Source organism: Choloepus didactylus, chromosome 8, assembly GCF_015220235.1.
Source record: "Choloepus didactylus isolate mChoDid1 chromosome 8, mChoDid1.pri, whole genome shotgun sequence".
NCBI lineage: Eukaryota > Metazoa > Chordata > Mammalia > Pilosa > Megalonychidae > Choloepus > Choloepus didactylus.
The window spans coordinates 85629031-85641989 of NC_051314.1; the positions used below are offsets into that span (position 1 = coordinate 85629031).

Genomic DNA, 12959 nt, shown 5'->3' on the forward strand with positions numbered 1-12959 from the left:
ACAGGGTGGCAGGGAGGACATGTGGTCAATACCAAATGCTTTGGGGCCTGGTGGTGTTTGAATGAGTGAAGCTTGGGTGGGAAGACACTTTGTAGAGGTGCTGGGCCTCCGAGGCTGGGGGTTGACCCCTCACCCTGGGGAGGGAGCCCACGGCCACTCTTCCTCAGTCCCTGGAAGAAAAGGACCTCAGGGAGCCTGTGCTGCAGCCCAGAGTGCACCAGCCACAGGCACCGTGTTAGCAGCCAGCCTGGCACAAAAGCCCCTTATATCCTGACTCCCGGCCCAGCGTTCTTTCTACTCTCTCTCTCTGTCCATTTCACAGATGGGAAAATGGGGGCCCACAGGGGTCCTCCACATTGACTCCACCCCACAGCACTAGGGCCAACCCACCACCCCTGAGTCTAGGCTTCCAGCACTTACTTCCATCCAGCCCCAACAGGGAATCTGTTTCCAGAGCATGACCAGCCCGGGCAAAACCCGCAGCATCTGAGGGATTTGCAAAAAATTATTCCAGCCTCTGTCGGTGCCTCCTCCTCAGTCTTTGAGCCTCCCTGCTTTTCTAGCAGGGGCTACGACGTATGCCCTATCCTCCTCACAATTATGGAAACACTTCAAAAAGTAAAAGCAACTACGCAAATACAAGGCAGGCATATGATTTTATTTTAGAGTCTTCTTTCTTACATTCAGGGTTTAGGGGCTCTTTTGACTCAGTAGTTTACACGAGGCTGAAAGATCCACCAAGTACCTTCTCTGTTCTGCCGCCCTCTCCCGCTAAAACAGCCCTCACAGCCCACCTGAGGCCTCTGGGAGTTCGAGTGGATTCCTCCAGGGTTGGAGAAAGTGTGTGGTGACCCCTCCCAGGCCTCGCCTCCGTGTCACTTCCCGAGGTGCTAATCCTCTAGCGCCAACACCCCGATCAAACCCCCAAAGTTCACAAGGACCTGACGGGGAGAAGGTGGAAGAAGCCTCCCTCCCCCAACCCAGGGATGAGGGGTGGAGGGAGAGGGTGATTCAGAGGCCCTGAGGGAGCAGGGCAGGGGAACATCTGCCTGGGGCGTGCAGGAGGGTCTTCACACAGCAGAGCCGGAAGAGGCCCTATCGGATGGTTGGGGAGGGGGGACTGGGGAGGGGGAGGAAGTTCCCCAGGGGCCTACATGCACCCCACCCAAACTACTCAGGAGGCCTAGCTCATCGTCTTACCACCATGTATCCTTGGGCAAGTTACTCAACCTCTCACTTGCCTCATCTTGAAAATGGAGCTAATATTACCTTTCTCTCAGGTCTTTTGTGGTCAGCAAATAAGATAATGTGAAAGGGGAAAAAAAACCCTTAGCCTAGCTCCTGGTACATGGTGGTTTCTCAATAGATGGTAGCTTTTACCTCATTGTAAATGTTAAGCCAGTAATTCAGAGCACCAGATTTTGGAATTAGGGTACCTGGATGCAAAAGCTGTCTCTGCCTCTTTCTAGCTGTGTACTGATCCAATTATGTAACATGTCTGGGTTTTAGTACTTGCCTCATAGGTCGTGATTTTTAAATGAATTATTATATGTAAAGCACTTAGAACAGGGCTTGGCACATAATCATTAACCAATAAGTATTTCTTGTTAGTAGTGATAAGTTGCCCAGGATCAGAACAAGATTTGAACCCAGGTTTCTGCGGCTTCCCCGCCTGTGTTCTTAGCACCATACACATGCCCTCCTCATGCAACCACACGTGGACTGTTTCATACAGTTTCCCACACAACTGCCCTTTTGTCCTGGTGTGGGCTTTCTGGCTCATACACCTGTCAAGCCCTGTTCCCTCTGTGGCCCGCCTTGAGGTGCTCCCCACGGCCCAGAGCTGCCTGCAGATGTTGTCTGCGCCATTGAAATTTTTGACACCCAGGTCAGGGATGAGGAGAAACGTATCTTCTGGCACCAGGCAAGAAATGGACCCCAGGTCTCGACCCAGTAGCCTGACCTCCACTCCCCTGTTCCATCAGCCTCTCCTGCATCCCACCCTAGGGCACAAGGGCTTAAGGCTGGTAGCCTCTCTCCAAAGAATTCCCAAAGCCCAGGCTCACCCTCCAGCTCAGAAGGGGGTGTCTGGGCCAGGTGGGCCCAGGGCTCCCTGCACCCCCACCCCAGGAAGCTGTGGCCCTGAGCTTTATTTGCTTCTCTTCCCACATCCTCCATCCTTCTGCGCACATGCGTGCGCACGCACATGCACCAGGCCCCCAAAGCAGTGTTGCATGGTGAAGAGAGAACGGAATTTGAAGTCAGAAGACTCAAGCTGTCCGCTTGGCTGTGTGATGTGCATAAGGCACTTATACCCTGGGCCTTGTCTCCTCACCTACACAACAGAGATGATAATGCAACACCTGTCACTGAGGCTTATGGTGAGAATTAAATGAAACAGTTCACAGAACACTTCCTAAGACACCTCTTCCACATTATTTTAATGCTACTTTTTTTATTTCTAACTGAATGATGTATTGATACTTTTTTTTTTTTTTCATTTAAAAAAAATCATGGAGAATAGAGATCAGGCAGAAGTCATTTTGACCTGTTCCTGATGGTTCCCCCCAGAGGTAACCGCTGTGATGATTTAGTGTCTCTCCTTCCGGACCTTCGCATATGCCTTTTTTGTAGGTATTTGCTATGACTTGCTCCTATGACATATATCATTTTGTTTTGTGAGGTTTGTTTGTTAACCTGAAAGGGGTCGTGTGATGTGGATTTTTCTGAAACTTGCTTTTTTCTCATACTAGTATATATTGGAGATGTTTCTGCCTTAGTATCGAGGCACACAGTTTAACTCTCCCTTGGTTGATAGTGTTCGGGGTTGTTTCCAGCATTTCACTGTTGGAACCAAGACTGCGTGAACAGCCTTGGGTGGGCCACCCGATGCGGTCGTGCTGGCATTTCTCTAGGACAGACATGGTCCATGTGTAATTTTTTATGCTGATTCAACACATTGCAACCCTGGGCTTTTGTTTTTGGTTTTGGTTTTTTTTTTTCCTTACTCAATGCCTGTCTGTCAGTGGCTCCAAGCTGGCTTTCCGTGGCATGCCCCACCCCCCACACCCCTCAGCTTTGTCCTTTGGGGCTGCTCAGGAAGGACAAAAGACACAGTCAGGGCACTGATGCAGCTGGGCCAGGCCAAGTGTGTGGCTGGGGACTCTGGCCAGGTCCAGCCCTGGCCAATAGGATGGACCCGGAAAGTTTGCCTTTGGCTCCCGTGGCCTCCATGCATGCCTCCACACCCTCCCACAAGCCCCCCGCGCCGTCTCTGTCAGGATGGGAAACAGATGATCTTGTTCAGGCATAGACCAGAACCTTTTCTCATATGTACAATAGTGATAATAATAGTGATAATGTCTCCTAGGACAAAATAAGAGATAAAATAAGACAAAAGTATCAGCTTGTGAAAGACTTCCCTTGTAAATTACCAGTATCCTAGTCCCACGCCCTGCTCCTCCTGCAGGGTCGCTATCAGCTGCCTACTAACTAAAGTACCTGCTGTCCTTTAAGGTGTTTGCAGTCAGCTCAGTTTTTAGTGCTCAACTAAGATCCTAACTGCCAACCAAGATGTGAACTTAACCAAGATGTCTGCTCTCAACCCACGATGTTAGTTAACAATGCTGACCATCACCCAAGGAGAGGTAGAGGGTTACTCTCCCCTACAAAGCAATGCTCACAGCCTAATCTCTGATAATGTCTTCTTGCCCTCGTTAGGCTGTCAGCTCTTTGAGGGGAAATTCCCTGGAACATAGTAGGTGCTTAATGAACATGGTTGGGAATAAATGAATGAAAAGTCTTCAGTTAACTCACAGGCATGATGGGTGGGACCAGCCTGTGAGGTTGAAATTGGATGCCAGATAGCACCTTGTAGATAAGCATCTGTGCCGCAGACCAAGGAAGAGGGTATAAATCATTTCATTCTCCTCTTCTCCAAGAGAAAAGCCAGCTGGCTGCTCTAGGAGGCCTCCTGGGTGGGTGTTCCTTGGAAGGGCCACCCCAGGCCTGATCAGCCCCAAGCCTTTTAGGTTGAGAGCTTCGATTTCATTAGCTCACCCAGGGGTGACCGGGCCCTGGGAAATCACCTGTGCAAGCTACCGATTGATAAGCCAGATCAGCAATTTATTAACCTTGCTGGCAGCTGTGACTGCTCAGCAGTCAGTTGCATTTGAGTTGGCTCTTGTGCTTGTTCGATCTCCTTACACAGGGAAAATTTACTTGAAACCAGATCTAATTCAGCAGGGGCAGAGTGGAATGGAGTGAAACGATACTAAAGAATAATAATAGCTGATGCCACCTACACTGTCGTAGTTTACTCTCAAAAATCGCACTGTACTCTGGGAAGTAGTACTCTCCCGTTTCACCAATGAGCACACAAGCTACCTAGTGGTGGATCCAGGACCCAGACACAGTCTGAACACTGCTGAGCCTGGAGAGCCCCACTCACCCTGGGCAGGGTCCTCTCCATCCTGGCCATGGCGTCCTGGGTTCTGTTTGCCCCTAGACCCAGGTCCTTCTGTAAGACTGCACAGCATTCCCTGGTAACACTTCTGCTTCCCTGTTGAGATGCAGGAGACACCAGTGTGTCCATCAGCAGTGTCTACACCTTCTCAAGAGGGCATCTCACTTCTACAGATAATAGCAATACCACGTTAATAGATGCCATTCATCAAGTGCTTCCCATGCGTCAGGCACCCTGCCTGGAGCTTTGCACTCATGATCTCACTCTCAAAACAACCTCACCAGGCAGACCCTCTCGTCTCCCTTTTACAGATAGAGACTCACAAGCTCAGAGAGGTTAAACAACTTGCCCAGAGTCACACAGCTAGTGAGCAGTGGTGCTGGGCCTGGACTCCAAGTCAGTCTAACTTTCAAGCCTGTACTTATAATCACCCCATCACCTCTACCACCACCCCCACCACCACACCTTCGAGGGTGACATGCCCTCACGTCCCACATGCTAGACTTGCTTCTGTTGGAGCCTCTGCCTCCTGTGCATGGTGGGCGTTGGCACCGAGGCAGGGATTCTCCCAGGCTTCCATGGGGCTGTGTCTGAAGCAACTCTAGGAGTCGAGGAGTTGGTGGCCGGGGTGAAGGAAGGGGAACCGTGCATGCCTCCCACCTGCAGCAGGGTAAAATCCAAGCTTCAAGGTCAGTGTCCAGCCCCTGCTCCCTCCATCCCCTTCCCCCATTGCTCCTGCCACCTGAACTTCTAGCTTTTCACACCATAACCCTCAGGCCTCCAGGGCCTTGCCTGGCCACCTCAGTCTGGCAAACTCCTACTCATCCTTCAAGCCCCAGGTAAAATGTCACCTCTCCTGGAACACCTTCCTCCTGCACAACCCGTGGCCCCCTCTTACCCAGCCTTCTTACCCCTGTTACAGCATCCACCTGTTTTATTGTAATTATCTGTAAGTACCCCCCACTAAGCTGTGAGCCTCCTGTGGGCAGGCATGGCTTGGTGTCCCTCTGTCTCCTCAGTGCTCAGCCAGTACCCGCACACAGCTGTTGCTGTATGCATACCTGTTATATAATGAAGGAGCTTCACAGAACCCAAGGAGCACAGGCTTCTGCACACAAATGACGGGAGAGCTGGGCACAGCCCAGTTCACAAGAATGTGAATAGATTTCAAGAATTCCATTCCCGCGGGGACCAGTGGTTCATAACGGTGGAGACACTGGTAAACTTGCTGGCTTCTTTCTCCAGAAAAGTGCACCATGCCAGCCAAATTTCCTAGGTTACTTCAGGAGGATTCCTGCTCCCTAGGCTTGGACCCCACAGGAAAGCTGTGTGTGGGGAGTAGGAGTTAGTGCAGACAGTGGGAAGGACTGCTGGGCAGAGGCAGGCTGCCTCTGAGGGAATGACCGTTCCTAGGCCATTAGACCAAGAAGGCACCTTAGTGAGAGCCTGTTTCCTGGGAGGGAAACAGTTAGTCCCTTGTGCTGCCCTTGCTGCCCATAAGCAGCAGAGCAGAACAGTCAAGCATGGGGTTTTGGAGCTGGGCTGCTTAGGTTCAGGTACTGGCTTTGCCATCTCCTAGCTGTGCATCCTTGGGCAAGTTATTAACATCTCTGGGCTTCAGTTTCCTCTAGGAATAATATCATCTGTACTTGGTAGGGATGTTATTAGGACTAAATGGTCCATTATCCATCCATGTTCACTGTTACCTAAAGCATTCATTTATCCTCTAACCAAAAGCAAGAAGACTAGGCCTCAGCTTGAAGGGCCCCTCCTCCACGCAGCCTTCCTTAAGTACCTGCCACATTTGCCTAGCTTAGGTGCCTTGTTATCAGTCCCACCCCCGTCCACACCCCCAGGGCACTTCATACTTCTCCTTGGTTATGCTCATCACATTTAAAACAACTTCCAACTCACCTGTGAGCTCTACAAAGGTAGGACTCTTGTATGCCTTGTTCACTGCTATATGCACAGGCCTGGCACACAGCAAGTGCTCAGTAAATAGGTGTTGAATTGAATTAGGAATGGGAGGTTTTGGGAAAGTTCCAGATTTGGGGGGGGGGAGGGGGGTTGCTGAACAGCCAGGCAGTAGGTGAGGGTCATAAAATTGGGGGTGGGCCTGGGTGGAGAAACTGGGCCCCTTTTGTCAGTGTCACAGTGACCAGAACTTCTGACTTCTCTTCTCTCTCTCCCTGCTGCCCCCCAGTTCCTGGCATTCGACACCCAGTTGCTGATAGGTAACCGACGCCACTCACTGAGCCCCGAGGAGTATATTTTTGGAGCCCTCAACATTTACCTAGACGTCATCTATATCTTCACCTTCTTCCTGCAGCTTTTTGGCACCAACCGGGAATGAGGAGCCTTTTCCTGCGTTCCTTCAGGAAATGCTCCCTTCCTGGTCCTCTGACCCTCCCTCATGCTCCTGCAAGCCCCCGATATAAAACTAGCTGCCAGCCCAGCCTGTGGCCAGCCCGCTCACTCCCCACAGCCCCTCTCTCATCCTCACCCTCTGCAGCTTGTACATTCGCCATCAGGCCCTGAGGAACCGAGGCCACCGTGTCCCCGGCACCACCCCCCTCCCTAAGTGTGTCCGATCTGGGGCCATCGAGGCTCAGGCTCCTCTGGGTTTGAGGACTAAGGGATGAATGCGGGAAGCCCTGCAGGGTATCACCTGTGGAAAAGAGACCCCAGGGAGCTGGCTGAGACCTGCACCCCCACCAAAACCCTCCTAAGGCTGCTACGGCTGTGAGGCCTCGGAGCAAATTGTCCTGTGTCCAGTCTGCCCTCTTCTTTCTGTCCCTTCCAGGTCAGGCATTGACACTTTGTAAGGTTGGGGAGATGGCTCTGAGGTGGGGGCAGGGCGCAGGAGGGAGGTTGCAGGCGGACACAGTGGCTATCCCAGGCTGCCCACCCTCTCTCAGCTCTGGGACCAGTTGTCTGTTCTGGGGACTTGGGTTCTGACACCATGGGCAATGGGAGAGTGGCGAAAAGCTATCTGCCACTAGCCTGGGTCGTGGCAGAGCACTGTGGGGCAGGAGGTGGGGGCAGTGGGCCCTCCTACGCGGGAGCCTGCCCAGCTGGGGGCAGGGCAGTTGACTGGAAGGTCTGGGCTCTGCAGCATAGCCAATCCCCCTGCCCCCTCCCCACCTGGGAGGCTTTGGGGGTGGCAGGACTAAGACCCATATTCTCTCACACTCTTCTCTTGACCCCCCAGGCTGCTCCCACAGGCCTGAGGCTGAGTGAAGTGTGCCTGGCCTAGAGGGCTGGATGTTCCAGGCGATGGGATGGTTCTAGCTGTGGGGCCAGCCCCATCTAGGGGGAATCCTGCCCTGCCCCCAGCCCCTCCCTAAGGCTGTGCCAGAGTCCTTTCTGCACGTCTTATTTCCTAATCCCTTCCTGATCTGCTGCCATTGGCTGACTTCAGCCAGGTCTCCTACAGCCTCAGTTAGCAGTGCCCACGTCCCTGCCCCCTAGCTTTCCTGGTCTCTCAGTCCTGAGTCCCGAAGCCCCCTTCCCTCCTTATCACCCCATCTCCCCAGTCTGGAAGCTGCCCAGCTGATGCTAACAGCCAGCGCCAACCCTCCAGCCGGCCCCATGTGATGAAGCTGGGGCTCCTTATCAGCCTCCGGGCGGCTGGGATCTCGGACCCTGTGTGCGTCAGCCACCCAGCCCCAGGTGGAGCACCTTTTGGTGAGGGGGGCAGGGGCCATGCCTGGAGGCAGCATGCAGCCAGTGCATGCCGTGGACTTGGAGCCCGTGGAAAGTTACCAGGAAGAGACCTAGAGCAGATACCAGGACCTTCCCCTGGCCTCTTCCTCCAGGGTTCACCTCTTTTCTCCCTTTGCTAGTGCTCTGTTTGCCCCTGGGGAAGATGACTAGGTGTGCTATTTCCAATCCCACCCCTCCACACCTTTCTTATTTACAGCTTTCAAGAAATATTGAAAAAGCATTTGTAGTTTTGTTCTATCTTGGGTACTTGAGGAGAGAAGGAACCAGGAATGGGTAGCTGTGTGCGTGTGTGTGTGTGTGTGAGAGAGAGAGAGAGCAAAAGAGAGAGAGAGAGAGAGATTGGAAGAGAGGAAATTGGGAGCATGGGTGGGATGCCCACTGGATGCTGGTTGAAATTAATCCATTACAGCAATTCTACAAAGTCAGTACTCTGCATCTCCCCATTGCAGAGGAGAGAAATTGAAGTGCTCAGAGAGGTTTGGTAACATATCCAAGGTCACACAGCCAATAAGTGGTGGATCTGCCTGACTCAAAAGACATCACACTTAGCCCCCAGATCAGGTGGGGGCTGGAAGGGGAATCTGTGGGACCCCAAAGAGGTGGTGGTTAGGCCCTGATGTCTCTGGGGATTTGCTGTCTTCAGTGTGACCCTAACCTTCCATCTCTCCCTCCCCAACATTTGTGCTCTGAGGTTTCCACCTTTTTGGACCCAGGTTGGGAGGCAAGTTTCTGATTCCAAGACTCACTGCCAACAAGTTCATGGTATTAGGCAGGTGTTTCTCCCCATCTGTGATTCAGTTTTCCTTTCAGCAAGATGGAATATCATGGCCACTGGGGAGGTGAATGGGGAGGCGTCAAAACACTTGTTTCCGCTGATTTCCTCACTCAGCTGCCGCCTCTCCTGAGGTCCCCTTGGTTTCCCTCCTGATCTCTGGCCCCAGTTCTAGAGGGGTTATCCACCCCCACCCCCCACCCTGCCCCTCCCAGTCTAGGCCTTGGTCCTGCTTGGTCCTGGGTTTCCAAGTCCTCTCTCCCTGGGACAATTTATGTAGAAACTGGGGATTGAGAAGCTCATCCGAGGCTGAGCTCCAAAAGCTTGGGATAGGGGGTAAACCCTCAGCACTCAATGCGACCAGACCGCAAATCCCGGCCATGTCAGAGCACTCCTGTGCAGTGTGGGGGAACCCAGCAGGTATGATAAGTCTCCCACTCTGGGTCTGGAGAGGGGTCCAGGGTCCCCCTGAGGGGGCAGTAGAGCTGAGGCTGAGGCCCGATCCAGGCAGTGAGGAGCCCCAGGAACACTGGATGGGTCCCGGAAGGAGGAAGGGCAGGGAGCAGAAGTGCAGGATCACGGGAATCCGAAGCTGGGCAGGTGGCACAAGCTGGAGAGGAAGTGGGGCACCTCTGGCCCCTCACATTTTTGGCAGGGGTGGGGCTGGGACCAGGAAGGAGTAAGTTGGATTTTATAAAGCTAGAGATGGCCAGTAATCTGACCATCTGTGATGTGAGGTCAGAGATCTGCTGAGGGTGGGGGCAGGAAAGGAGATCCTTCTCCTGGGGACTGTAGGTTGGGGCCAGGGAGGCTCACGGAAGTCTCTGACTTCCCTCTACCAGTTCCCAGGCACATGCTTGGTTCCTTCTGTACCTTCTGGGGAAGCCCCAAGAATCTTGGTTCATCCATTCCCTGCTCTTCCAGGGGAGTCGGGATTAGATACACCTATTCCCAAATGCTCCCCCTCCGGCCCTGTCCCTCACCAGGGGCAAGTCCCAGGTCTGCTCGCCAGGGTGGGTGGCAATTTTACAAGGGCTTTGCTGCCCCTCGGTGGCTGCTTGCGGAAACGCAGGGCCTGCTTCTGTGGGAGAGAAATAGGTCATAGCCGCCCAGGGGGTGGGAGCAGATGTAGCCGCCGGCCTTCTCTTACCCAGCTCTCCTCAGCGCTCCCCAGACCTCTCTTCTCATCAGTCTCTGGCTGTTCCCTTTTGTCCAATGGCCGTAGCATTTGTCTGACACTGTTTACCTCGTGGGCTGCTACAAGCCACCCCCTGCACGGCCCCCTCCCCTGAGCGGTCCTCCTGAGGGTCGGGGCGCAGACACCAGCACCAGGGACAGGGTCTTGGCTGCCACAGCCCCAGACACAACGACTGTCATTCTAGCCGCAGCTCCTCCAAGTTCCCCTGTGCCCTGGTCCCTTTCCCGGCCTCACCTTCCCCGGGTCTGCGACTGACCGGAGAGAAGGATAAAAGTCATTATGACACCCTAGCCACTTCCTTTGCCTTCCTTTCACTTGTTACCAAGTGGATTTCAGATGGTCCTTGGAGTCCGAGGTGCAAGTGCAGATTCAGTGCGAAGGTTTAACACCAGAACTGCTCCTTCCAGTGTAGGCAAGTTTGAGTTAAAATCCCCACGTTCATTTTCATGTGGAAGAAGTGACACTGGTCCTCTTCCTCAAAAAACCCTCACTGAGGCTCATAGGATCCCAGAGTTGGGAGGAATCCCCGAGAGCTTGCACCTGTGACTGTGCTGCTAAAGTTTCCTCCCTGACAGGAGGCTCGCTACCTTTCACGGAAGCCTGTTACCTTGTTGGCAGTTCTGTTAGAAGAGTATTCCTTATTTTGAGCAGAAATCCATCTCCCTAGAAAGAAAGCCTGTGTTGCACCTGGACAGATCCCCAAGAGCAGCAGCTTAAGGGGGATGACATCCATGAAGCCTTTCTCAATCCTTCCCCCAGGTACCCTGGCTACTCCGGAGCCCCCCTGCCCTGTACACACTGGCTGTGTCTTAACTACTCCTTCTGCCTCCTTCTTTAAGACTTGAGCTCCTTGAAGGCAGGAACTGTATCTCGTTCACCCTCGAACTTCCAGGACTTACGGCACGTAGTCAGCCTCAGTAAACAACTTTTGAATGAATGGAAGAATGGGAGAATGAAAAAGCAAATGAATGGATCCATTCCAGCCCTTTCATTTTTCCTAAAAGGAAACTGTGGAGCAGAAGGTGCTGTGACTCCTTCAAGGTCATACACGACTTAGTGACTGGGAGTGGGATTAGAGTGAACGTGGCGCTGGGGCAGGGCCCACAGGGGGTCAGTGTCACACGGGAGGAGTGGGAGATATTACCCTTGCCTCCAAGAAGGTTTTTTATAATTCAGTCGGAGCAGGGAAAGGGGAAGAGGCAATAGGGGACTCTGAAGACAGTGTAACATTTATTAAGCACCCACTGAGTACAAAGCACTTCCACAGTCACTGAGAGATGGGGGAAAGAGGAAACATCAACTGGCTGAGACTCCCAAGTAAACGCTCATTAATGTAGCCCCACTGGGAAAGTGAGTGCTGAGAGGATATGGATCAGCAGTAAGGGCTTGGATCAGAATCAGGGCTTGAAGAATGTGAAAGCCTAAGGGGCAAGAACCGGAGCAAAGGAAGGGATAGGGCAACCTAAGTGATGATGGGGATGGGGTGAAATGCTGGGCTCCCTTGTCTCTTCTCTGCCTCTGACCAGCCCTTCAGCCTCATCATGACTGTCTACCCAGTCCATCCACTCCCTTCTGTCAGCTACAAGTGGTGACCTCTGTGCACACACACACCCCCACCCTGGGGATAATCCTCCCACCAAGGCCCTTCATTCCTATTTCCCGGCCTCCAAGTGTGGCTGGAGAAATTCCAGAGCTGAGTTGATCAGATCCAGCTCACATATGCTCATCTGGCTACTCCCAGGAAATCTGTGTTTGTCCTCATTGATGGTGTCCCCCCCCACACACACACACACGCACACACACACTATCTCACAGATGGCCACAATAGACTTTATTCCCAGCCTACTATCTCCAACCCCTCTCCGGGGACAGTTGGCTCCACTTTCTTTTCTGGGAAAATCCTGACAAAAGGAGTGAGCCCCACCCCATCCCTCGTTAGATCCATCAGGACCCTTTGCCGTATATAAGAAGTCCAACTGTCCCAAGGAAGCCGTGCCAGGGAGATCATGTGCAGGTGCTGTGACCAACAGACCCAGAGGAGCCCAACCTTCCAGCCGAGCCCATGAGGTGGCAGCCATGCGAGTGAAGAAATCATCTTGGAAGTGAATTGTCTAACCTCAGCTGTCCCAGACCCTGGCGACTGAGTCTTCCCAGTTGAGGCCCAAGACATCATGGGGCATAGACAAACCATCCCCTCTCTGCCCTGTCCAAATTCCTAATCTGCAAAATCTGTGATCATAATAAAATAGTTGTCATTTTATGCCACTAAGTTTGAAGTACTTTGTTATGCAGCATTAGATAATGGGAACAGAATTTGGTACCTGGAAGTGAGGCACTGCCATAACAAAACTTAAAACATACGGCTTTGGTTTTGGGACTAGGTGATGGGACAAGCCTGACAGATCTCAAGGAGATTGTTAGGGAAAGCTGGAAGGACCTTGAAGAGACGTAGGTGAAGGCTTGAAGGAAGGTTGAGGAAAATACTATTGAAACCAGAGGAATGGAGACCCTTGTTACATAGTGGTAGGAAGTTTAGCAAAACTGCTGTCTGTACTAATGTGAAAGAAAAAACTAGAAAAAGTATCTAATGAATTGATGGATCTGTTTAAGAAGTTTTCCAGGCAGAATGGTGACAGTGTCAATTGTTTTTATTTTGTCTCTGTATAAGACACAAAAGTAAGAGGACTAAAGAAGAATTTGAAGGAGACAGAAAGAGCCTGGGGCAGTCTTTCCAGTCATCAAAGAATTCTCAAAGTGATATAGAGCCTTGGGGCGAAGATCACATCCAGGGAGATGTC

At 52.3% G+C, this 12959-nt stretch overlaps 1 protein-coding gene across 1 annotated transcript in view; it reads left to right on the forward strand.

Annotated features, from left to right (window-relative positions):
- The window catches only part of FAIM2 (Fas apoptotic inhibitory molecule 2), a 33376-nt gene extending 20955 nt beyond the window's left edge, over positions 1 to 12421 (forward strand). The window contains exon 12 of the mRNA XM_037846796.1: positions 6669 to 12421. Within this exon, the coding sequence (XP_037702724.1) occupies positions 6669 to 6818 (150 nt within the window). The 3' untranslated portion in view covers positions 6819 to 12421. The remainder of the gene's footprint in view (positions 1 to 6668) is intronic.
- The last annotated feature ends 538 nt before the right edge of the window (positions 12422 to 12959 follow it).